Source organism: Anolis carolinensis, chromosome 2, assembly GCF_035594765.1.
Source record: "Anolis carolinensis isolate JA03-04 chromosome 2, rAnoCar3.1.pri, whole genome shotgun sequence".
Lineage (NCBI taxonomy): Eukaryota > Metazoa > Chordata > Lepidosauria > Squamata > Dactyloidae > Anolis > Anolis carolinensis.
In genome coordinates, this window is record NC_085842.1 from 145,908,099 (window position 1) to 145,932,886 (window position 24,788).

At 44.5% G+C, this 24,788-nt stretch overlaps 1 protein-coding gene and 1 long non-coding RNA gene across 4 annotated transcripts in view; one reads left to right on the top strand and one right to left on the bottom strand.

The window, feature by feature from the left end:
• The window catches only part of notch3 (notch receptor 3), a 64,215-nt gene extending 40,555 nt beyond the window's left edge, over positions 1–23,660 (top strand). The window contains exons 9-34 of one of the 3 annotated variants that reach the window (XM_008104238.3): positions 388–501; positions 1,845–1,958; positions 2,714–2,947; positions 3,251–3,361; positions 3,619–3,811; positions 3,933–4,078; positions 4,664–4,777; positions 5,543–5,662; positions 5,921–6,073; positions 6,527–6,755; positions 7,974–8,175; positions 8,495–8,648; positions 9,187–9,371; positions 12,173–12,305; positions 12,760–13,011; positions 14,296–14,408; positions 15,007–15,548; positions 15,952–16,272; positions 17,052–17,200; positions 17,297–17,513; positions 18,609–18,693; positions 18,898–19,087; positions 19,279–19,583; positions 19,866–20,013; positions 20,722–20,819; positions 21,077–23,660. In XM_008104238.3, the coding sequence (XP_008102445.1) occupies positions 388–501; positions 1,845–1,958; positions 2,714–2,947; positions 3,251–3,361; positions 3,619–3,811; positions 3,933–4,078; positions 4,664–4,777; positions 5,543–5,662; positions 5,921–6,073; positions 6,527–6,755; positions 7,974–8,175; positions 8,495–8,648; positions 9,187–9,371; positions 12,173–12,305; positions 12,760–13,011; positions 14,296–14,408; positions 15,007–15,548; positions 15,952–16,272; positions 17,052–17,200; positions 17,297–17,513; positions 18,609–18,693; positions 18,898–19,087; positions 19,279–19,583; positions 19,866–20,013; positions 20,722–20,819; positions 21,077–22,321 (5,867 nt within the window). In that variant the 3' untranslated portion in view covers positions 22,322–23,660. The remainder of the gene's footprint in view (positions 1–387; positions 502–1,844; positions 1,959–2,713; positions 2,948–3,250; positions 3,362–3,618; positions 3,812–3,932; positions 4,079–4,663; positions 4,778–5,542; positions 5,663–5,920; positions 6,074–6,526; positions 6,756–7,973; positions 8,176–8,494; positions 8,649–9,186; positions 9,372–12,172; positions 12,306–12,759; positions 13,012–14,295; positions 14,409–15,006; positions 15,549–15,951; positions 16,273–17,051; positions 17,201–17,296; positions 17,514–18,608; positions 18,694–18,897; positions 19,088–19,278; positions 19,584–19,865; positions 20,014–20,721; positions 20,820–21,076) is intronic. The other 2 variants (XM_008104239.3, XM_008104241.3) reach the window with 2 other exon arrangements.
• On the bottom strand, positions 13,414–20,478 carry LOC134296285 (uncharacterized). Its single transcript, XR_010002948.1, has 2 exons — positions 20,266–20,478; positions 13,414–13,648 (listed from the first exon to the last, which is right to left on the bottom strand). It is a non-coding gene; the product is annotated as an uncharacterized LOC134296285 (long non-coding RNA).
• Positions 23,661–24,788: the final 1,128 nt, after the last annotated feature.

The following is a 24,788-nucleotide window of genomic DNA, read 5'->3' on the forward strand; positions in this document are numbered from 1 at the left end:
AGCAGAGGGAAGGCAATCCGACTGGAATGAAAAATGGGGTTGAGATTTGCAGATAAACTTCCTCTTTCAGCCTACCTGGTATACCTTACATAAGCTTTTAACTCTTAATTTTTTAACCTAACGGTTTTGACCTGTTAAATGTTGCATTTGTAACCACAAGATACATCAGACTGCTTTAAAGTGCATTTTATAAGTGTTCTGTGATTGGAGATGAAGTTCTGTAATTTACATTGCCTGTTTGCTGATGTAGTAAGTCTATGTTCCCAGGTGTGAACCTGCAAGATGAGATGGGTCCCTTGTTTTTTTGTTGCTGTGTGCAATTTGTGTGTACATGAATAATAGGTTGAAGCCACTTTCTGTAACCCAGGCGCTTTCTCTTGGTTGTAGGTTTCAGTGGTACTTACTGTGAGATCAACATCAATGAGTGTGAGAGTAATCCCTGTGTCAACGGTGGTGTCTGCAAGGATATTGTCAATGGATTCAGCTGTACATGTCCCTCAGGTAAGCCCAGTCCTTTTGCCAATGAGGCGCTCTCTCTCCCTTACCCTTCTACCAGGAGAAGAATGAAAGTGGACGTTGTTCTTTATGTCTTTATGTTCTTTATGTCTTTCTTCACTCTCAGCCCCCATCTTGGAACTTGCTCCTAAGCACTAGAAATGTAGTTCTCTTCCTGTGAATGATTTTTTTCTGGTCATTTCAAGTGCTCTCCTTGCGAGTATATACCTGAGGCGTACCCAGTCTCAGAAGAATGGGGAGGATCTGGCCTTCATGCCAGGGACCTAGATATCAGTTTTTTTCTTTTTTCAGTGTCAGGAACTATTGTTCACTTGTATGAACTTATCTGTGTGAACTTAATGTGAGTCTCAAAGAAGCGTTGTGTGCTGCAATTTTTCATGAGCTCATACTGCCCCTGGTGCTTCCTCTCATCCCTTGCACTGTACTGAACTTCTATAGGTGCCCTTGCTGAGATGGGCGCCTGCTTTGGGGAATCTCTTCTCAGCGTCTGGGACACAACTGCAGCCCTAGGGAATACGTGTTCAGCTCATTCCCCAAGACTGGCCCAGCCTTTCTGCTACCAAGCGGGTGGGGGGTCTTGGACTCCATTCAGTTGCTTCCCAGGTTGATTGACAGACAGGCCTATAGCTTGCTGTGTGGGAGCTGGGACAATGGCATCTTTGTTCCCCCAGTCTGTTGCACAGGCCCCTGAACCCAATTTACATGTGAGGCAGACACTGCGAAGCCTCCTGCGGAGAGGAGGGGGAAAGACATTGGGAGTCCTTCCTATAGGCCTCTGGCGCTAGGGCTGGGCTGGACAAGCAGGCTGGAGCATGGTTGTAGGTCAGTTTCCTTCCATGCAAACTGATTTCCCTCCTTTCTGTCAAGATTGCCCAGTCCAGATTGTCAATTTATACTGGCTTGATCGAGCGGCACACCAATCTCACATGCTTTTTGTCAGTTCATTTAGTGCTCTTTCCAAATTTTGTCATATTTGGACCATTTGATATTTGACTGTCCATTTTGTCAGCTTGTTTAGTGCTTTCCCCAGATTATCCGTTTTGTAAAGCTTATATATTCCAGATTAACAGCTGCCTTTCCTCTCTCATTCCTCCTGAGGAATCAGAAGCAGTACTTCCATTCTTCCTAATGTAGCCTAATGTCTTTCTTCATTTGCTCGGTTTTTCGTAGAAATAAATACTGATGTTATGTTCAGTCCCTATGCATTAGGGTGGATAACAACATGCATGTCTGTGTGCACTTGTGTGTTCAACAGGCTATAATTTATATGGGAACTGTATGTACATGTTCTTCTGACATGTTTGACCTCTTTCTCTTTCTGGATCTAGGCTTCTCAGGCTCCATGTGTCAGATTGACATTGATGAGTGTGCCAGCACCCCCTGCCAGAATGGTGCCAAGTGTGTGGACCGCCCCAATGCCTATGAGTGCCGCTGTACAGAAGGTGTTGCTTCCCACAGTGATTTACTTTTTCTGTTTACTCTGCTTCTGTGCTCCTGAAAGGCTTTCTCCCAGCCATGAGGAAACTGTTAATGATGTTAACACAAGGTTTACTAGAATCAGACTCATTAATTTGATTTGAAGATGATTAAAAAAAAACCTTAAACATTTTAGGCTGCAACATTTCCAGGGAGACTTACTGGATTTAAAGTACTGATATTGTTGAACTCAATACCTATTAGTCAAAGCCACTGTGACTCGAGTGGTGAGGGCAAGAATTGACACTGAGGGGCATTGTAGACTAGCAGTATCTCCCATCCTTGATTTACAGCATAAGTGGTGTATAGTGTATGTCATCATCTTATCATAATCTGTACTGACTTTCTTATCAGTAAAAAATATGCATCTGGATATTTCAAGGGAAGACAAGGAACTCCTATAGAAAACTGCTTTTAAGATGGGGGAAGAACCCAGTTGTTTTGTTTGCTAAGCATGAAGTTGCATTCCTTATGTGTTACTCTAATATTAGATTTTGTGATATAGATAATTATAAATATCTGTGAGAATCAAGGGCTAAAAAGCTTAAAACAGAAGTTGTAAAGAAAAAGAAACTATTGAGAAAGTTAAGAAAGAAAATAAATGTTTGGTCAACCAGATGTGATTGTTCAGAGGGGCAGGGGAGGTAGCTTTTGCCTATGTACTGCATGTATGGGAATTCCTGTGAGCCATGCTGATGCTGTCTTCGTTTCTCCTTTGCAGGTTTTGAGGGGACTCTGTGTGAGAAGAACATTGATGACTGTTTACCAGATCCATGCCATCATGGTGATTGTGTGGATGGCATTGCTAGCTTCACTTGCACTTGTGTCGCTGGCTATACTGGATACCGTTGTGAGAACCAGATCAATGAGTGCCACAGCAATCCCTGCCAGCATGGTGGCAAGTGCATTGACCTGGTCAACAAGTACCTGTGCCACTGCCAACCAGGAACCTCAGGTAGGCCATCTCTCCTTGCTGCACAGAAAATTCTTATTTCACCTTTACTCACACACCATTCTATCAACTGGCAGCATTTTGAGGCAGGCAGCACGTTACCATTTTGCAAGTGTGTCAGGCAACAGCCTAGAGAACTATGACAACTTCGTCTCCAATATATCTCATTATACTTCTGCTATTTATATCCACTCTGCAAACATAACTCAGACAAGGAAGGAAGGAATTTCCCAATGTATGTGTTTGTTTGTTTTTGATGTAGGGGGTGATATCCCAAGCATGTAATAATATCCTTCCCTCCCTTAGGTGCCAACTGTGAGATAAACTTTGATGACTGTGCCAGCAACCCCTGTGATTATGGCATCTGCCGAGATGGCATCAATCGTTATGACTGCATCTGCAAACCTGGCTTTACAGGTATGTCTTGAAGGTGCTAAGGGGGGAGGGGTTGCATTAAGTGTTGCAATGCTTAAAAGATAATGCCATGACTGAGTTCATATGGAAATGGCCATTTTTTGTTTTGTGAACTCTGCTTGAGCCCTTACTTTTCAGGAAAAGTGGATCTTTTGCTCACCTAGTACAATAGACAAAGCTGGGCTGATACAGAAGGCTTAAAAGCTGCCAGAACTAGTCTTAGATATCCCAATGCTGAGGAGTCTCCTTTTCCCACTTAGGTCCTCTGTGCAATGTAGAGATCAATGAATGTGCATCCAACCCCTGCAAGAATGGTGGAACCTGTTTGGATGGTGAAGATGGTTTCTCTTGCCTTTGCCCTGAGGGTTTCCATGATCCACATTGCTATTCGGAGGTGGACGAGTGCAGCAGCAGTCCCTGTGTGCATGGCGCATGCCGTGATGATATCAACGGGTAAGAACTGGTTATCAGGTTATGAAGTAAGGGGTAGATTAAGCTGATCTCTACTGACTGATCAAATGGATTTTGTAAGAAATCTTGTCATAATTTGTTAGTTCTTTTTCTCTCCCCGCAGTTACCGGTGTGAATGTGAGCCGGGCTGGGCTGGCACCAACTGTGATGTGAACCGCAATGAATGCGAATCCAATCCATGCCAACATGGGGGCACCTGCACAGACTATGTCAATGGCTACCGCTGCAAATGCAAAGAAGGCTTCCAGGGTATGCCTTCCAATTGCTTTCTTCACTTGTGTTTTGCCCTAGGTTTTATGTTAAACTTGATCTCAGTTTAAACTCTGTGTTCTAGAAGGTCTCATTTCCCTTTTCTTGAGTTTGATTTCTCTCTTTATTCAGGGCCTCTGCATAACCCTTTGATATTTGGTCTGTTTGGCCTATAGAAGGCATGGGCAAACTTCGGCCCTCCAGGTGTTTTGGATTTTTAACTCCCACAATTCCTAAGAGCCTCAGATTCCTTCCTTTTTCCGCTCAGCTGCTAAGTGGCTGAGTGGGAAAAGGAAAGGGCCTAAGGTTGTTAGGAATTGTAGGAATTGAAGCCCCAAACAGCTGGAGGGCTGAAGTTTACCCATGCCTCGCCTATAGGGTATAAGAAGAGCTATGCTTCGCTTTCTTGTGCACCTGCCCATTATCTAGAAATCGTGTAGGACACATTATCTGCAGAATGACAGCTTTTACTCCAGTTTGATTTTACATGGTGGCTAGTAATGGGTAGTGGCATTAGATCTTTCTACCTGGGGTCCTGCTGCTCGTGGATGATCTTGAGATTTTCTATCCTTTTCCCTCTGGCAGGAACCTACTGCCAGACCAATGTAAATGACTGCGCCTCCAGCCCCTGCCTCAACAAGGGTACCTGCATTGATGGGATTGCTAGCTATGAATGCCTCTGTGACTTGCCTTACACTGGTGAGCAAAGAGTTACTTGTGGGTATGTGTATCATTGTGTGGGTGTCACAGTTATAATCTACTGTAAAGTATAATTCTTGTTAAGAAAATTCGTTTCCAGTTCGTCTAGCATAGCAGAAGCTTCTTCGGTTGTGAAGGAGTTGGGAATGGAAGAACTGACAAACAGTATTTTGTTTATGTTACATATGTAAGAAGCTGGAGAGTTATGACTCATATTCATCTTTTTTATTTAGCTATCCATGTAGTTGTATAGACTGAATAAGTAACATAGGCAACCCTCACTTTAGTGTCTTATGTATCCCATCTTTGACCATATTCATATGGCAACTTCACAAACTCTGTTTCTTCTTCCCCAATGTGACATTTGTGGAGCTGCATTCTAGATTTCAGTTCAGTTATAACAACATCTGCTGTCTGTGAAAGGAGAGAATAATTTCCTGCAATTGTGACATTGATGCTTGAAGATGTAATATAAACAGAAATGCTTCCTTAAAGGAAGACATCTGGATTTTAGCTGTAGTTGATTGACAACTTAGCATTCAGTGCTCTGTGAACTTACTGGCAGAGGAAATTCTTGAATTAACTTGATTACATTCCCCTTATATTTGAAGCAGATCTCCCGTTGACATCACTCTGTGGCTAGACGTTTGTTGTTGTAGCTTCCTTTGTATTCACTTTGAATCTAGAAATACGTTTATAACTCAGAACATTTGGACTATTGGTCTCTAGAGGAAATGCAAGTACTATTATAGTTTTTCCTCATAGGCCGTAACTGTGAGACTGTGTTGGCCCCCTGCTCTTCCAATCCATGTGAGAACAATGGTGTCTGCGATCACACACCAGACTATGAGGGGTTTACCTGTGGCTGTGCACCAGGCTGGCAAGGTACTTAATCCAAGGCATCCCTTTTTCTCCCATCTACTTCTAAATATTGTATAAGACTATATAGACTGGTTTTTATAATGTTACTGTTTCTTATAATTTTGGTAGTGGATTTTTTTTTACCAATTAAGTCATTTTGCCTGTATGTAATTTGAATTTCTATTGGTTATGGTCTTGAATGCTTTGATAAACAGTGATAAAAACATCAGAAGTGTAATAGAAACAATCCATCTATGACCATTGTTTTTCCATTTCTCATAGGACAGCAATGCCACATTGACATTAATGAGTGTGATCAGAACCCATGTCGAAACAGGGGTACCTGCACCAACACACTTGGCAGCTACCGATGTGCCTGCCGCCCTGGCTACACCGGCACCAACTGTGAGCTGGATATTGATGACTGCACACCTAGTGAGTTCCTTGAGATGACAGAACAACAGGGGAGGTGCAGAGAGCAACTAACAGTTTGAGTGCCTGTTGGCTGATTTATTTAGAATAGTATGGTAAAGGGACCTGAGTGGAACTTCTAGGAAGAGCATTGTGTCACAATGGATAGCGAGAATGCTAGCCAAGAAGTGGAGACTAGGTGACTTGTTTTTCAAGTCTCTGGTCAGTACAGGTGGCTGTGCCCTGCCTATTGGTCGTCTTAAACATTTTGATGGATATAAAGTGCCTACAAAAGGTTGGGTATTAATATATCATATCTACATTATGCCTAATAAATCAATATTCTGGGGCAATTTGAATAATGTAGAGCAGTATCATTTTCTATAAATACGTTTTTTGCTTAAGCGTGATCTGTGTTTTGTTGTGTTGCATGTCTGTGGTAGCTATTAACTCAATTTTTACTCCTTACATCAACAGATCCTTGCCTGAACGGTGGCTCCTGCCAGGATGGTATCAGTTCTTTTACATGTACCTGCCTGGCTGGCTTCACAGGAGTACGCTGTGCAACCGAGACCAATGAATGCTTTAGCAATCCATGCCGCAATGGGGCCACCTGCACAGACTACGTCAACAGTTACACTTGCTCTTGTGCACCAGGATGGACTGGTCTTCACTGTGAGCATAATGTACAGGAATGCACAGATAGGTGAGCTGGCCAAGAGGGTTTGTCTGACTTGCCCAGAGCATTGCCAGATGTTTGCGTCAGAATGTGTTTTAGTATTCAAGACATCTTACACTTTTTATTTTTCAGAAGTCTGTTAGTAGTTCAGATTGCTTACTTAGCAAGCACAGTGTGTAGAATGAACATGATGATATAATCTTATGAACAGCAAAGATAAGTGGCACAGTGGTGGCCTTTACTTTTTTATAGTGCCTTTACTTTTGCACACCAGAGTACTGAATGGAGCATTTAGTTTAGTGAAGCCATACGAAGATACTTACTTAAGTGAGTGTTTGTTTTTATAAGGCAAATGTTTTTATTATACACAAGAGGTTCTGTAGTATTCTGAGTATATCAATAAAGTTCAGATAGAGAAGTGGTTCAAGCTCTTTGCTTTTAAATCCTATATCACTGAAAATAAATGTGTTTGCTGTTCTTGTTGAAGTCTGGAGCATTTGATGCTAAAGAATATGAAGGGCTAGGTCTTAAGCTCCACTAGTTATCATTTCCAACATAAAATTATCAAAATAGAAACAATACCCAAATGTTCAGTCAGAAGAAGGATTAATCACTGGGTAAATCTACAGTTTCTGAGTGGGAGTAGTGGAAATTTCTTCTCTTAACCTCACTTCTGAAGACAGACACAGCAACAACTTTTATTCATTTATTTCATATACTGGCAATTATCAGGAACACCTTTGCACTACAGTCTTCCGGGCCAGTCTCTAGAGAAACATGATGTACTGAACCACATTCTGAAAGGACTTAAAATGTTGTGCTACATGTTATTCAGACTTATTCTGTTGGTCTATGCTTCTTTCTCTTCCTTTCTCTTTTTTGTTTTTTGTTTTCTTAATTGTAACTTCATGAAATTTAGTGAGGGAGATATCTTTTTACAGTTGTATCTGTTCACCTAGGGTGGAAACACCTCTGTTGTGTTATTTGTGAACAGATTAGCTTGGTTTAGAGCAGTGGTTTTCAACCAGTGGGTGGGTCCTCAGATGTCTTGGCCTTCAACTCCCAGAAATTCTAACAGAAATCCTAACCTACAACTCCCAGAAATCCTAACAGGCTGGGATTTCTGGGAGCTGTAGGCCAAAACACCTGGGGACTCACAGATTGAGAGCCACTGGCTTAGAGGGACAGATCTATCCTCACTAAAGTCTCTTAGGCTCTTTAACATTCCTGCTTGTGTTTTCACAGCTCCTGCTTCAATGGTGGAACCTGCCTGGATGGAGTGAATTCATATACGTGTCACTGTCGAGCTGGCTTCACAGGCTCCCACTGCCAGCATGAGATTAATGAGTGCCAGTCACAGCCCTGCCTCAATGGCGGTGTGTGTCAGGATGGTGTGCAGTCCTATCGCTGTACCTGCCCACAGGGTTACACAGGGGCTCAATGCCAGGTAATTTGCTTCAGGCTTTAGTGGAAAAGGATGAAGAATTTTCAGACCTTCAGCATCAAATAGTGCAAGCAAAGTTGAATCCTTGTGGTTGGATTGTGTGTATATATGTGTCCTCATTGATTTATGGAGATCCCATGAATTTTCATTGATTTTTTTTGGTAAAGAATACTCTGAAGTGTTTTTTCCAGTTGTGAGCATGCTACAATAGCTAATCATTTAAACCCAGTACTAAGTGGGAACATGGGGAAAGTATCTCATCTGAGCATCATCATTGAGTTGCACAAATAATCGCACCCTTGTCTTCTCACACTCCTTCCAGACCCTGCTGGATTTGTGCAGTCGCTCTCCATGTCAGAACGGTGGCCGCTGTGTGCAGACAGGGACTACTGTATCTTGTGATTGTCCTGGAGGCTGGACTGGTCGTTACTGTGACATACCCAATGTTTCCTGTGAAGTTGTGGCCAGGAACAGAGGTAAACATTCAGTGCCAGAATACACTAACAAAAACAAATAAACAACCCCGCCAGATCCCAAAAGAAAATTTGCAACGATAACAACATTAAAATCATAACAGTAATGCTTATGAGAATTAAAATAGTATCTAATGGGGGAGCATCTAATGAAATCTACAAGAGAAAGGAGAGACACAAATGCCTGAAGGTCTTTACTGGCTAAAGGCTAATTTCAGCTTGCGGATACTCATAAAGCTTTCTTTAGATAAAGAATAAGATAAATGAAAAGTAAAATCTGACCATGAAAACACTGGGCTTAGTTTATTCTTTTCTAGTAAAATTAATTTGAGTTATGCAGGTTATGTTGGGAATAAATGCTAGTGCTTTAAAACAAAAAGTTAAGAGCACGTCTTGTGTTCTGTTCTTGGCTTTACTCTTTGTAAAGCACTCTTCCATTTCTGATCTTTATGTTTGATGACTGGCTAACGTTCCTGTGGGAAGGGAGTGTAGAGGATAGCTAGTTGACTGACATTGTACAATTTTCTTCTTGTTGGGATAGGTGTAACCAAGGAGCAAGTGTGTCATTATGGTGGCCGTTGTGTGGATGCTGGAAATACCCACTACTGCATTTGCAAGAAAAGCTACACAGGCAGTTACTGTGAAAGTGAAGTCAACCACTGCCAGCACAGCCTGTGCCGAAATGGGGGCACTTGTCGCAGTTTTGTGGGAGGCTACATCTGTGAGGTGAGGAAGTATTCCTGTTTCTTCAGAACATCAGAAAAGGGGGGTGATGGTTCAGAAGAAAGTGGAGATTTATTTTCCAGTCCAACAGACTATCATGGTTTTTAAAGATGAAGAATCTGTGATGATCTACAACTTAGACTTTGCCTCAGTCTTCTCACAAAAAGAAAACAGTTCTCAACCTCAGCAACATGGAATGGACGAAGGATTAGGGGAAATCCAACCCCAAATAGGGAAACAAATCATCCAGGAATACTTGGCTGCCCTATACGAATTCAAGTCCCCAGGGCCAGATCAACTACGTCCAAGAGTATTGAAGGAACTAGCGGAGGTAATTTCAGAACCACTAGCAATCATCTTTGAGAGTTCTTGGAGAATGGGAGAAGTCCCAGCAGATTGGAGGAGGGCAATTGTGGTCCCTATCTTCAAGAAGGGAAAAAAGGGCGACCCAAACAATTATCGTCTGGTCAGCCTCACGTTGATACCAGGCAAGATTCTGGAAAAGACCATTAAGAAAGTCGTCTGCGAACACTTGGAAAGGAATGCAGTCAACACGGATTTATCAAAAACAAGTCATGCCAAACTAATCTGATCTCTTTTTTCAATAGAGTTACAAGCTGGGTAGATGCAGGGAACGCCATGGATGTAGTGTACCTGGATTTCAGTAAGGCCTTTGACAAGGTCTCTCATCACCTGGCAAACACACTAGCCAAATGTGGGCTAAGCAAAACTACAGTTAAGTGGATCTGTAATTGGCTAAGTGAATGACCCAAAGGGTGCTCACCAATGTGTGTCGTCTTCATCTTGGAAAGAAATCACGAGTGGAGTGCCGCAGGGTTCTGTCCTGGGCCCGGTTCCGTTCAACATCTTTATTAATGACTTAGATGAAGGGCTAGAAGGCATGATCATCAAGTTTGCAGATGACACCAAACTGGGAGGGATAGCTAATATTCCAGAAGACAGGAGCAGAATCCAAAATGATCTTAACAGATTAGATAAATGGGCTGAAACTAACAAAATAAAGTTCAACAGGGACAAATGCAAGATACTCCACTTAGGCAGAAAAAATGAAATGCAAAGATACAGAATGAGGGACGCCTGGCTCGACAGCAGTACGTGTGAAAAAGAGCTTAAATTCCTCGTGGACAACAAGTTAAACATGAGCCTAAAATGCGATATTGTGGCAAAAAAAAGCCAATAGGGTTTTGGCCTGTATAAAATATGAGTATTTATTTATTTATTTATTTCCAATATTTCTACCCTGCCCTTCTCCCCGAGGGGACTCAGGGTGGCTTACACAACTGGTAGGATCACTACCAGTACATCATAATACAATAAAATAAGAATAAAACAGTTAAAATAATTAAATAACATAGTAAAATACAATATATAAAAATTTAAGACAATGCAACACCAAATATATATACCAATCATCCATCAGACCTTGTGCAAAAGCCTGAATCCAATCCATGTCAATGCTAACTGAGTTCATTCATTAAACAATTGCGCGCATAGCCAGGTCTTCAGCTTCTTCCTGAACCCCAGAAGGGATGGAGCCTGCCGGATGTCACTGGGGAGGGAGTTCCACAGTATAGTGTCTAGATCCAGGGAAGTCATGCTAGTCCTCTATTCTGCCCTGGTCTCAGACCAAAATCACACTGTATCCAGTTCTGGGCACCGCAATTGAAGGGAGATGTTGACAAGCTGGGATGTGTCCAGAGGAGGGCGACTAAAATGATCAAAGGTCTGGAGAACAAGTCCTATGAGGAGCAGCTTAAAGAGCTGGACATGTTTAGCCTGCAGAAGAGAAGGCTGAGACATGATGAGGTCCATGTATAAATTTGTGAAGGGGAGTCATAGGATGGAGGGATCAAGCTTGTTTTCTGCTGCCCTGGAGACTAGGACTCGGAACAATGGCTTCAAATTACAGGAAAGGAGATTCCACCTGAACATTAGGAAGAACTTCCTGTGAGAGAGAGCTGTTTGGCAGTGGAACTTTCTGCCCTGGAGTGTGGTGGAGGCTACCCTTCTTTGGAGTCTTTTAAACAAAGGCTGGGTGGCCATCTGTCAGGGGTGCTTTGAATACGATTTTCCTGCTTCTTGGCAGACGTTTGGACTGGGTGGCCCATGAGGTCTCTTCCAACTCTTATAATTCCATGATTCTATTACTATCCCAATAATTTAAACAGAAAATATGTTTACACTATAGTTGTATTCAGCTGAATAGCATCCTTATATTAAGAACTAATATATATTTTCCCCACTGCTGCTGTTTCCCCTGGGTTTGCTATAGTAACACTGATGGCTATGTGATTGATTAATCACTTTCACTTTCAAAACATATTACATAATATATATGTGTTGTTTATGTCTGCCCCATGTCATTAAAATACCTTGGTCAGAATCCTATTGGGACACAAAGTTTGCACCACTTCCAGTTGCACGAGTGGTTCTACATTCTCCTCAGTCCCACAAAAAAGCATCCCAGCCTGCCTTAAGCAAGTGGTTTCCGGCTGTTGCAGAAAGATTAGGTGGTGCAACAGGACTGGCTGATGTCCCAGTTGGCTGCCAGTCGGCCACCTCCACATAACACCCCTTTCCCATACGGCTCACTGTTGAATGCCAGTCCTTGAAGAATATTTGCCTTACTTATGAAATTGTATTATTTCCACCTACTTTGAATAAAGAGAACAATAGTTTTTCAACAGTTTCAAGAAAAGAAACATTTCCAAGGGTCTTAAGTTTCAACTCTCCCAGTTCTTCCTTGCTTATCACTCTGCTTATTTGTCTTTCTCTTGCTCTAGTGTCCGCTAGGCTTTGAAGGGAAGAACTGTGAATATAACATTGATGAGTGTCAGTCACATCCTTGTCAGAACGGAGGGACTTGCATTGACCTTGTGGGTCACTACATTTGTTCCTGTCCACCAGGAACTCTGGGTAAGTGCTGAGTATTGTAGTAGAGAGATCTTTGCAGTAGTAGGGGAAAAGCAGTATAGAAGGGAAAGGGCTTTAGGTTTTTAGTACTTCAGGTTTGAGTTTCTGCTTGATCTCCTCCCCCTTGGGGCCCATGATGGAGAATATAAGCTCTGAATTCTCCCAGGATGGTTTTGAAGCAGGATAGCCACAGAAATTGGTCTTCTGAAGCAGAGATAAGCCACCTCTGATCCTCCAAATGTTTTTTGTACTTCATACTTGATTAGCTCTGATAGACAAAGATGATGGTTGTAAATAAAAAAAGCACTGGGAAAAAATAGTTTTTCTTTCAAGAGCACCACAGAGAGCAGAAAATTAGTTCTTGCCTCTCCATTTAGAGTTTAAAAGGTGTGGGGAAGAGGTTTGGGCATCTGTGTGGTGAGGTGTTTGGTGTGATGCCTTTGTATTGTTTCTCTAGGTGTCTTGTGTGAAATCAATGAGGACGATTGTGCTATGAATCCTGGCAGTCGCATCCCCAAGTGCCTCAATAATGGGACCTGTGTGGACAGAGTGGGTGGCTACCGATGCAGCTGCCCACCAGGCTTTACGGGTGAGCGTTGTGAGGGGGACATAAATGAGTGCCAGTCCAACCACTGCCACCCACGCAACACACTGGACTGCGTTCAGGAAGCCAGTGACTACCACTGTATTTGCAAGCCCGGCTATACTGGTGAGTGGAAAAGCATGCTAGGTTGATTCAGTGCCTGTGCAAACAGGAAAGATTTGTGGTGGTGGGTAGAGGACCCAGGCTTCAGTAAAGAATGGCATGTAGGAAGATGTAGGCAATGTGTGGTTAATCAATGAGGAACTATATGATGAGGTTGAAAACTATTATAGCTTACTTTAGACTGCTTCTTAAAGAAACAGGCCTGGTTAAGCAAGCAGCGCTATCATTTCAGATTCTAAGCTTGGGGATCTCTTGGAATCCCCCAAATTGCCCATGCAACTTCAAAAATTATAAAATGCGCTTACAAGAAGATGTACACACATGTTGGCTGTGTGTACATCTTCAGAAGCACCTCCCATCTAGAATCTTGTTTGATGCATTAAGTATCTTCTGATTGCACAGCACTATATTATAGTAACTTTATTTCTGAGGTTACACATCCACTTATTACATATTGAGGCTAGTGTAATTTCATAATGAGGATATATGCTGCATACAATTATTTTCCCATAGTCATTAGCATCCCAGTTTAGAGGAAATGGTAGGTAGGTGGTATGTGGTGCTGGTGTTCCCAGGGATGATGATAGAGGCTCAGGTGCAGACAGATTGTGCATGTGAAGCTTAGAGTTCATTTTGAAGCCTAAAGGGAGATATAAGAATCATAGAATTATAAAGTAGAATGAAACCCTCCAGTCCAGTCTCCAGCCATGCAGGAATACAAAATCAAGCACTCCCCATAGATAGCCATTCAGCCTCTTTTTAGAATCTTCTAGCTGAGGCGACTCCACCACATTCTGAGGCAGTTTATTCCACAATTCTCTCTGTAATATTTGTGTTATTATCTCCAGCACTGGATAAACCGCCGCCCTAAGGAATACTGTTTCCTTCTCCCACATAACCCAGTTTACAGCCCTCTTGATCAGGTTTGTGGGATTCTTAACAAAAATACCCCTGCTCGTTGCTGTTAGGTGCAATCCATAACTTGCTAGAAGTTCACGATTCTTCAAAAACGAATGAAAGCTCTCCCTCACAAACCCTAAAAAGGATAGCCAAGAAATCAAGGATGACCCTCAAAACAGCTCATCCTCTAGTCTCTGCTCAGGGTTTCCTCAAGAGTGATACTATCATTGGATAGGTATGTGTATGGGATTGCCATGTATATGCAAGAAGCTGCAGGAATTGGAAGTGAGACCCAGACCCAGAATAGTTGAGTGATATTATTCTTGGCCACATTGAAGTGTGTGCGGTGTTAAGTTTTCACCAAAAACACTCTGTTTTTCTCCTCAGGCCGACACTGCAAGAATATTGTGAATGCCTGTGAGTCTCAGCTTTGCCAAAATGGTGGACAGTGCAAGCTGGCAGTAAACCTGCCTCTAGGATATACCTGCCACTGCCCCCGGGTAAGTGCCCTCCTGCAGCACTGTGCCAAGAAGTGGTGAATGCAGCTCCGCTACAGAAATAACAGAAAAGACTAGATTTGAGCAGAGGATGACAATAGGTTAAGTGGAAGAATTGTGAAGTAGATTAAGTTAAGGCTGTAGCATGATGAATATCGGTATCCACTAAGAAAGAGATCTGTTAAGCAGATTGTCATCTTTACTAGTGAATAGCTTGCTACGGGAAGAAACTCTGCTTCCATTTGAGGATTGATGAGGAACGGTTCCTGCAAGGCCTTACATTATTGCAGAATTGCACAGTTTGAGTACTGTACCAACCAGAATGGTTGGTACAGCATTCCAGTAAGCATCAGAGTTTACAGGGGGGATTACTGTGTGTGTGAGCCTGTGCTGGAGAGGAGTATGAGAAGGTAGTTGAAAGCAGGATATGGATATTAAGTCTAGAGGATTTCTTGTGGGAAGGATTTTCTTAACTCACAGTGAGCACAGGAGGGGGAGACAGACTCTGCTGAAGAGGGGTTGTTGCTATTGTTAGCTTTTGGAGAGAATTCTAGGTTTGCTGACCTTTCCTGTACTAACTGACTTTGTTGTCCCTTTCCAGGGCTACTCGGGCTTAAACTGTGAGCGCAGTGTCCTGTCCTGCCGGGAACTCCTCTGCTTAAACGGTGGCACCTGCCGGACCTCAGTCCTGGGTGCTCGCTGCTACTGCCCTCCCGGGTGGGCTGGACCTGACTGCCGCTTGCGTGCCAATAGTAGCTGTGCAAACCTGCCCTGTCACAATGGGGGTGCCTGCCATGAGATTTCTACTCCTCCTTATTTCCAGTGCCTTTGTCTCGGGGACTTCTCAGGCCCACGCTGCCAGACTCCACGGTACATGCGTCCCCCTCCGGCCCCCGAAGTCCGTTGTCCACTGGAAGAGTGTGCTGCCAAGGCTGGAGACTCCTACTGTGACAAGATGTGTAACACCCCAATCTGTCACTGGGATGGGGGTGACTGTTCCCTGTTGGTGGATGACCCTTGGAAGCAATGCGAGAACCCACAGTGTTGGGAGTACTTCAACAACAGCCAGTGTGATGAGTTATGCAACACTGTTGAGTGCCTTTATGATAACTTTGACTGCAAAAACCGAGAGCGTACCTGCAAGTGAGTCCTGCTGCTGCGTGTGTGTGTGTGTGTAGGGAGGAGGGGGGCTCAAAGTGGGATACAATATTCCAGATTCCTCAAATATGAAAGGTTAGGTTTCACCCCAGATTAACCAAACAGGAGTGCAGAGCTTCTTACTTGAGGCAAGGGGGTTCTATGCACAAGCCCTTAAATCTCAAGTTACTCCTTAGATCCAGAGGCATGAGCATTTCCTGTTTCCCTCCCCTCACGTGTGCAAGTCTCAATACTTGTACTGAAGGATTGAAGAAGGAATCCTTCCCATAGACCCATATTGCTATGAGCTCTTCCCTGCACAATGACTAGCCATGCAGAGGTGTGCTGAAGGAGCATAGGGTTTCTCTTGATAGATTTGATTCAATTTTGGCTCCTTCCTCCTCCACAGCCCTGTTTATGAAAAATATTGTTCTGACCATTTTGCTGATGGACGCTGTGACCAGGGTTGTAACAATGAAGAATGTGGCTGGGATGGTCTTGATTGCGCCCGAGAGGTGCCTGAGCATTTGGCCAATGGCGTTCTGGTCATCACAGTGCTGCTTCATCCTGACGAATTGATCCGCACAAGCACTGTCTTCCTCCAGAAGCTGAGTGCCATCTTGCGAACTTCACTGCGCTTCCGCCTTGATGAAAATGGCAATTACATGATCAAGCCATACTATGGTTCTGGTGGTCGACATCGCAGGGAACTGGGTCAGGAGATCATTGGGTGAGATATACAGATGAACTCTTGGAAAGAGTGGGTCTTGGGGGCTGGTGGATAGAGCTTCTGTGGCACTTGGCCGTTGGGAGGATTTGGGTGTGGAGGATATTGGGGGAGAAGGAAGAGCACTTACATGGAAGAAGAAGCAGTTCAGGAAAACTGTTTCCAGCTACCTTCACCAAAGAAGATACCTGAAAAAGCACATAACCAAACTATCTGTTTGATAAATCCCAATGACCACAGAAGAGAGATCAGAGTGAAATAGTAGGTTACAAAGGGATAAAATGTCATATCTGGATGGAGATTAATGCAAGCCTTCTCAAAAAAATTCCAGTGCATGACCCAAGGAATATGTGTTTCCTCCATTGCCATAATACTGGAAATTAGCTAGTACCTTCCAGGAACCTTGGGCAAGTCACATACTCTTTGTTTCAGAAAACCCCATGATAATTTGGGCAACAGCTAGTTCAAATCTCAAAAAAAGAGTAAAGAACACATTGGTAAGATGCTGCTGGCTCACTGCGAATGTCAAGCAAGTGCACTTAATGCATCATTGCAAACAAATAGGATAACATTTGCTAGTGAAGGCAGAATTATGACAGTTATGTTGGCATTCCTGATGTTCACACATCTGGAGGCAAGGGTAATTTCATGATTTACACTCAGAAATATCTTACCTTAATCTAAATGTGAAAAGCTAGCCTTCTTACACATTAAAGAGAAGTTCTTCTTGTGGATGTAGTGGTTTTGCACTCGGCCCTTGTAATACTTGCCCCTTCTCCCAGGTCTGAGGTTACTCTGGAGATTGATAACCGTCTCTGCTATCAAGCATCAGACAAGTGCTTCCCTGATGCCCAAAGTGCTGCTGACTACCTTGCTGCTCTGTCAGCTGTAGAGCGCCTTGAGTTCCCATACCCCCTCAAGGCTGTAAAAGGTGGGAAAGTTGTCTGCATTTGGTTTTTCTTTCTTTTGCCTGTTTGTAAGTTATAGTAAGTTACTGACAATTTTACTAATGACATTGTTTCTGTAGGTGTAAAGGTGGAAGTTCCGATTGACCCACTCAAGCTGCTGCCATTGCTTGTGGTAGCAGCCCTGATCCTCCTAGTGATTCTGGTGTTGGGCGTGCTGGTAGCACGACGCAAAAGAGAGCATAGCACCCTCTGGTTTCCTGAAGGCTTCAGCTTGAAGAAGGAGAATAGCAACAAGAACCGGCGTGAGCCTGTGGGCCAGGATGCCCTTGGCATGAAGTAAGAGCCCCTCATTCACTTGGCTGCTGTCTAGAATCAATACACCATCACTGTTACAGAGAACCTTGCAAGTAACCTCCAAGAAGTTACTTGCCAGTCAAAGGAAATTGTTGAGAAGTATATTAGTCCTCTATGGAGCTAGTAGCCACTATTTCCATGCTGGCTACAGAAAAAGGGAAGCAATATCTCTGCATCCAGTGTGGAAGCCAAGGCTGAGGAAAGGAAGGATACCGCATTTTACTTCATAATAGTCACACGTGTTTTCTCTTTTTTCCCCTTAAGGGGGGGGGGGTGCAACTATTCTGTGGTGAACTGGGAGGCCTATGGGACCTCCAATGGCTGACAGCTGAGGGATACCCCATAGGCCTTCTCTGCAACCATGCACAGATGAACAAGGCCTACAGGGCCTCTTTCAGCTTCTGCAGGCTCACCCTCTTGCATGCCTGCTGGACAGAGCTAACAGGCCTTTCAGCTGCTGGCAGCCAAGGGAAGCCTCCCAACTCTCAGCCCTTCACTCACCCACATGCCTGTCCCTTGGAGTTATGAGGGCTGCTCTAAGGGGCAAGTGTGTGGTCAGGAGGTATGATTATTATGCGAGAAAGACAAATATGAAACCATGACTCTAAAATGGGGTGTGACTATTACGCAACGGCGACTATTATGCAATGAAATACAGTAGTTCCCAAGGATATGAGAGGTAGAGAGATGGCTGACAGCTCCTGCTCTGGTTCTATGCTGACAGTGGATGAAGATACTAGTTTCATCTGCAGTCAAACAGGCTAATGAAGGAATTGATTTCTTCTCTTCTAGCCTGTTTACTCGCCTGCATAAAATTTATTGTTTCCTTTTACTGCCAGGCAAGTTCTCAGGTACATGGCCTCTGCCCTCAATTTTTAGCTGTTACAGAGAACAGTAAACATTTGACTTGCCATGAATGTGCAGCATTGCCAGCAATACTTCCAGTAGTTGATGGAGAACTTTTCCTTTAATTGTGTTTCTGTGTGGGTATGGATGGAAGAAAGCAATATAGTGAGAAACAGCTTGCCTTAACTGCCTGCCCTACACTGCTTCACTGTACATTTGTTCCCTGTGAAGGAATATTGGCAAAGGGGAGAGCCTCATACCAGACAGCTCAGAAGACTGGTTGGAAGCAGAATGCCCAGAGGCCAAGAGACTAAAGGTATTGGCTATTCCTTTTGGGACTTGTCCCTTCTTCCTCTCTTCCTCTTTGGAGTCATCTCCCCATCTTTCTCCACTCTGCCTCCTTTCCTGACTTTTTTGCCATAAGACTGTTGTGTGGCCCTTTTGATTTTTTCCTGCAAAGTACACTGCAATCACTTATGTTGTTGGATTCAGCAGATGAATAGGGGAAATCTCCCCTAAGTTACAGAACTGTGCTCTTTCCTGCCAGGTGGAGGAGCCAGCTATAGACTGTGAAGACCCTGTGGACTGCCGCCAATGGACACAGCACCATTTGGTAGCAGCAGACATCCGCATGCCCCCTTCTATGGCCCTTACGCCACCCCAGGGTGAATTTGACACTGACTGTATGGATGTCAACGTTCGTGGACCAGGTAATTTAGAAAAAGGAATACTGGATCTAAATCCATCTGCAGAGTCTTTGTACCCGCAGAACAAAATTGGTCTGCCACTTCGCTTCATATGTCGTGACTCGGCAAGTTTTTTTCAAGTAGAGAGATATAGTATACTGAGAGAGAAGAAACAGAATATGCTTTCTGAAACCTTTTCTGATGTCTCCTTTCAGATGGTTTCACGCCACTTATGCTGGCCTCCTTCTGTGGTGGAGGCATGGAGACAGATCTGGCTGAGGAAGAGGAGGCAGATGATTCTTCAGCCAACATAATCTCAGACCTAATATGCCAGGGGGCTAACCTAAGTGCCCAGACAGACCGCACTGGCGAGACTGCATTGCACTTGGCTGCCAGATATGCCAGGGCTGATGCTGCCAAACGTTTGCTGGATGCTGGTGCAGACACCAATGCACAGGACAACACAGGGCGAACACCACTTCATGCCGCTGTGACTGCTGATGCCCAGGGAGTCTTTCAGGTGAGTCTTATCTTCACAATGTGAAGTGTGAAGATAGTGTGAAGATTTTTAAAATCCTGTGAGAGATATGTGACCACTATCATCAGCCTTGCCTATATTAGCAGCATACTTTTTCTGCATTTCCAGTGAAGAGCCACTGCATTTATTACAATAAGTAATCTTTGTGTTATGAATGCAGATAGCTCTTATGTACTTCTCATTGACAGAATTGAGAACTGTACAGTACTACTTTCAATGTGTGTTTTGTTTCACTCCCATCTAACATTCCATCATTGTTGACAGATCCTAATCCGAAATCGATCTACAGATTTGGATGCCCGAATGGGGGATGGCTCGACGGCACTGATACTGGCAGCCAGGCTGGCTGTGGAGGGCATGGTGGAGGAACTGATTGCTTGTCATGCTGATGTCAACGCTGTGGATGAGTTGGGTAGGTTGCTCTCAGAGTAAAACTGGCTTACCCTATACTCTGGGCAGCTCTGGAATTCGGCTCCATTAGATACCATGAGCATCTGGTTTACAGCAGGCCATATCATGTCTATATTTGCAGATTCTAGTTTGCATTTTGAAATTGTGTGCCAGATTGATTTTATACATCCTCCACCCTCACCAATCTAAACAACCAATCCAGGTACTTTAGATATGCCTCAGCCAGCAGGAATTCACTTGGCAGTTTTCCTACCTTTTGTTGCTTTCCCTCCCATAAAACACATTTGCTGTATATTGCCAAGGTTAGAGCTTTATGTAGCCGTGGATTTTTTGCAGAGCCCTTGAAGAGATTGGGGGTGGTGGTGGGGGTGGTGAGAACAAAGTATCTATGGGGGAAAGCTCTAGTAACAGACCTTGCATTTTCAGAGAGTGCAGCATGGAGTTGGCAAGAAGGGCATTTATCTTTATGGCTTAAACTGATCTGGGTATTAATTTCTATAACAAAGCAGTTTACTCTGGAATCATTTCCAAGTTCTTATGTCTGCAGAATGTCAGGTGTTAGTGCAGGAAGGTATTGACTGCAACTATAATAGAGAAGAAGATAATGTCTTAAGACTGGAGAGCATTGGTATAGAAGAAGGTTTCTGGTAGATTTGAAAGATTTTCATGTGTGCAATTGCATTAATCTGCATTTTATCCTTTCTTCCAGGTAAATCAGCCCTGCATTGGGCAGCAGCTGTCAACAATGTAGAGGCCACAATTGCACTGCTGAAGAATGGTGCTAACAAGGACATGCAAGATAGCAAGGTAAGTCCCTTGTTTTTCCCTAAATACATGGTAACTTCACCAAAATTTGGAGAAGCATAACTGTTACGCTTCTAACAGAGGGGGTTCTTTTCACTCCTTTAGATGCTGCCCAGATAGTTCTGGTGACTTCTCTACTTTTATGTGCATTGGTGTATGTTGGGGAGACTTTTGGGGAAATAGATGCTCTGCACAGCTACCTGCTGCCCCGTGCTAGAAAAATTGTACTATATGCCAATCAATGTGTCTTCTTCTGGTAGGAGGAGACGCCCCTGTTTTTGGCAGCCCGGGAGGGCAGTTTTGAGGCAGCCAAAATCCTGCTGGACCACTTCGCTAACCGTGAGATCACAGACCATATGGATCGGCTGCCGCGTGATGTGGCTCAGGAGCGCCTGCACCACGACATTGTCCGGCTTTTGGATGACTACAACACTGTGCGCAGCCCACAAGGGGGGCTACCTGCTGGTCATTCCCTTTCCCCACTCATGTGCCCCCCTAACAGCTACTTACCCAGCCTCAAGCCCACTCCACAGGGCAAGAAGAGCCGACGGCCTAGTGCCAAGAATGTGGCTGCAGGCAGCAGTGCCAGCCTGGCCCGGGAGAGCAAAGAGGCCAAAGCACGTGCCAAGAAGCTCAACCTGGAGTGCCAAGGTACTCTCCTGGAAAGTTCTGTCACCCTGTCTCCTGTTGACTCGCTGGACTCCCCCTATGTGCCCAACCCTGCTTCGCCAGGGGTTTTTCATGCAGCTAGTGCCTCGCTGTCAGTCCCCTCCACTCCCATGGTCCATGGCATGATGGAAGCCCCTTTTGCTGTCAGCTTAGCACGCCTCAGTGACCTAGGGGACGGTACCCTTCTCTCCATGAACCGCCTCTCAGTGCCACCTGGCCGCATGGGGCTCAGTCTGGGCATGGTGAGCCCTGTGGCCATGCCTTTTGATTGGCATGCCCGTGTCCCTACTTCCCAGTGCCAGCCAATCATAGGAGTTGTGCACCCGGCTGCCTCCCATCCTAATCTACACCAGCCTGGCCAAGCTTTCCCACCTGGGCTGCTTCTGCCTAACCACATGGCCATGGGTCACAGTTCACAGGGGCTGCCCAACCCAGCTCCGGCACAGACCAAGGAGGCGGCCCAACCCATGCCCCCGCCAGCAACCACCATGCGCGTCAACCAGCCGGTCTCACCCCAGGAGGGCCAGGGCCAAGGGGTGCCGCGTGCAGGGCCCCCGCAGTACTTAAAGTCAGCAGGAGTGGAGGATTACCCAACACCTCCCTCTCAACACAGTTACACACAGGGTCAGGATGCGACACCCAAGCACTTCCTCCACCCCACAAGTGAGCACCCTTACCTGACCCCCTCCCCAGAGTCCCCGGAGCAGTGGAATAGTCCTTCTCCACACTCCTTGTCCGATTGGTCTGAATCCACACCCAGCCCCACTGTTTTGGGCCCAAGCCACACCCAGCTTCCTTCAGCAGAGCCATCTACTAAAATGCAGGTGTTTGCATGAGGAGCTAAACTGTGTAAAAATACATAAATCCCAGAGGCCTGTGTCCCACTGTGGCCCCCATTGGGGCCTATGCTTGCCACTGGGATCCGGTTGTTTCCCCTAATTGTGTTTTTATAAGAAAAAACTCAAGTGTAAAAAAGTTTTTTAAAAAAACATGCCTGATCTGGGAGAGTTGAGGCATGGCCTCCTCCTTCCTTCACTGCCACAGAGCCCAGGCTGGCCTATGCCCTCCCTCGTTGCTGTGTCAACCTGATTTCTGGGGAGGTTTTTTTAAAAAAACATTGATCCCTTTTTTTTTGTATAAACCCAGCATTTTACTCTAAATGCTTTTATTTTTACTGTGTATTCATTGTCAGTCCCTGTTGTGTCGCTCTTCTTCCTGTGGGCCTTCGGATGTGAGGGATGGAGAGGAAACTAGGCGCCCTCCCTCCCCCTCTGTGTGGCACTGTTTGTCGGGTTGAGCACCCATCTCCCTCCCCACCATGTTGGGGTGGGATTTTGCTCACTGTATTTGTGTACTGGGTACACAGCATTAGCCCAGATTGGCATTGCCACACAGAGGGTTGAGTTCCAATCCTGCCTGTGTTGTGCAGGTAATTAAGCCCCACCACAACCCCACCCTTAAACTTGGCACTTCATCACATTCCAGGTTAATTTATTCATCTGAAATTCAGAAGCATTTCTTCAGCATATTCCCCTCCCTGCCCCTGCCCCCAAATCCCCGCATTGTTTTGGGTAACACTAGCCATGATCTTGGGGGGTTTCCCAGTTTCCAGAATATTCTGAGCCACTCTGTGTTGTTATGCCTGGCCCTTATTGACATCCCCTCTACTGCCTTGTCTGGAGCTGCCTTCAGCCTACGATTCCCTGTTGGCAAAATATGGTACTGTGGGACCTTGGGGCAGCCACAGACACCATAGGTTTCACTTTGGGCGCATACAAGGTACTGAGATAGTATTAAAATACTTGTCTCGTTTCTCCCGAAGACTTTTGGTCTAGCAGTCAACTACCTACTTTCCTCTTTGCTCCCTGTCTCTTTGCACCCTGTACATTCCAGCTGTTCCTGGCTGTAAATACTGCCAGTGGGAGCAGTGGCCACGCAGGACCCCGTCCGGTTGTGGTCGCTGCTCTCCCCTCCCTTCCCGTGCTATGTAGCATAGTGGGGGAATGGCCCTGCCAGTCTCCCCTCTGCCATAGAAGGGCCATTTCTAGCTCATTTTTTAAAAACCTTTTTTTTAAAAAAAATCCAGTGTAAACCAAGTAGCTTTAAAGCAGCTGGGTGCTTTGTGTACAGAGCGGCTTGAGCCGCGGCATAATAAACATATAGCTTATAAGGAAACCGCCTCCGCTTCCTTTGTGTGTCATTTCTTCCTTTCTATGTCAATTGTTTATTCATACTTTGGGTTTAAGTTGTGAAACAAAACATTCAAAGGATTCCACTAGCAATAATTATAATACCATAGACACAGTCTTATTTTTTCATTTGCTCACCTCAGTCAGTGCTGAATCCTACAAAGCATTATTCCCTTATGACCCTTACAGCTTATGCTATGCCACCAGCAAAGCCGTTGGAGAAACATTTGAAAGATGACTGCTGGATTCTAACAGTTTCCAACACAAGGGTGTTGAGATCCATGCACTCTGAAAGATCGGCTAATATTATTGATTTATGTGTTAAAAGTTCTATCATACCCAAGAGTCTTAAGAACTTAGTAACTTTTGGATTTTCTCCCTTAAGAGGATCTGTTTGACAGTGACCCTTCTGTTTGCAGAATCATGCTCAGAATAAGGCTTGGTTTCTGCGGGCCAAAACCTGTGCAACTTCATTATTGCTCCAGATTGAGGACATCTGTGCTCAGTGGATCACTGCACTGAGGAATTCCTCATAATGCTCCTAATCCATCTCACAGTTTTAAGAAAATGACAACATTAGGCACAACAAAAGTTACTTTGTTTTCATGGGCCCAGGCTGTGGCGCAGGCTGGAGAGCAAGCCAGCTGCAGCCAGCTGCAATGAATCACTCTGACCAGGAGGTAGTGAGTTCGAGGCCCGCTCGGAGCCTATCTTTGTCTTGTCTTTGTTCTATGTTAAAAGGCATTGAATGTTTGCCTATATGTGTAATGTGATCCGCCCTGAGTCCCCTTCGGGGTGGGAAGGGCGGAATATAAATGCTGTAAATAAATAAATATTGGTAAAGAGGAAACTCTACTTCCCTCAACAACTCCAGTGTTAGCAAAACCTAAGCTTTGCTTTGGTTTTTATTATGTGTGTGAGACACCTTCACTTGGAGTTCTCTTTTAACAAAACCTTGGACCAATCCAACCACAGCATTCTAAACACAACTCCCAAATTGCACAGTAAATGATCTTGATTTTTCTTTTCCATCTGAAAAATTCAGCCTAACATTGCTGTCTGTTTGCCCTTACCACTTAACACAGATTATGCTTGATTTCTGTTAATGAATGTA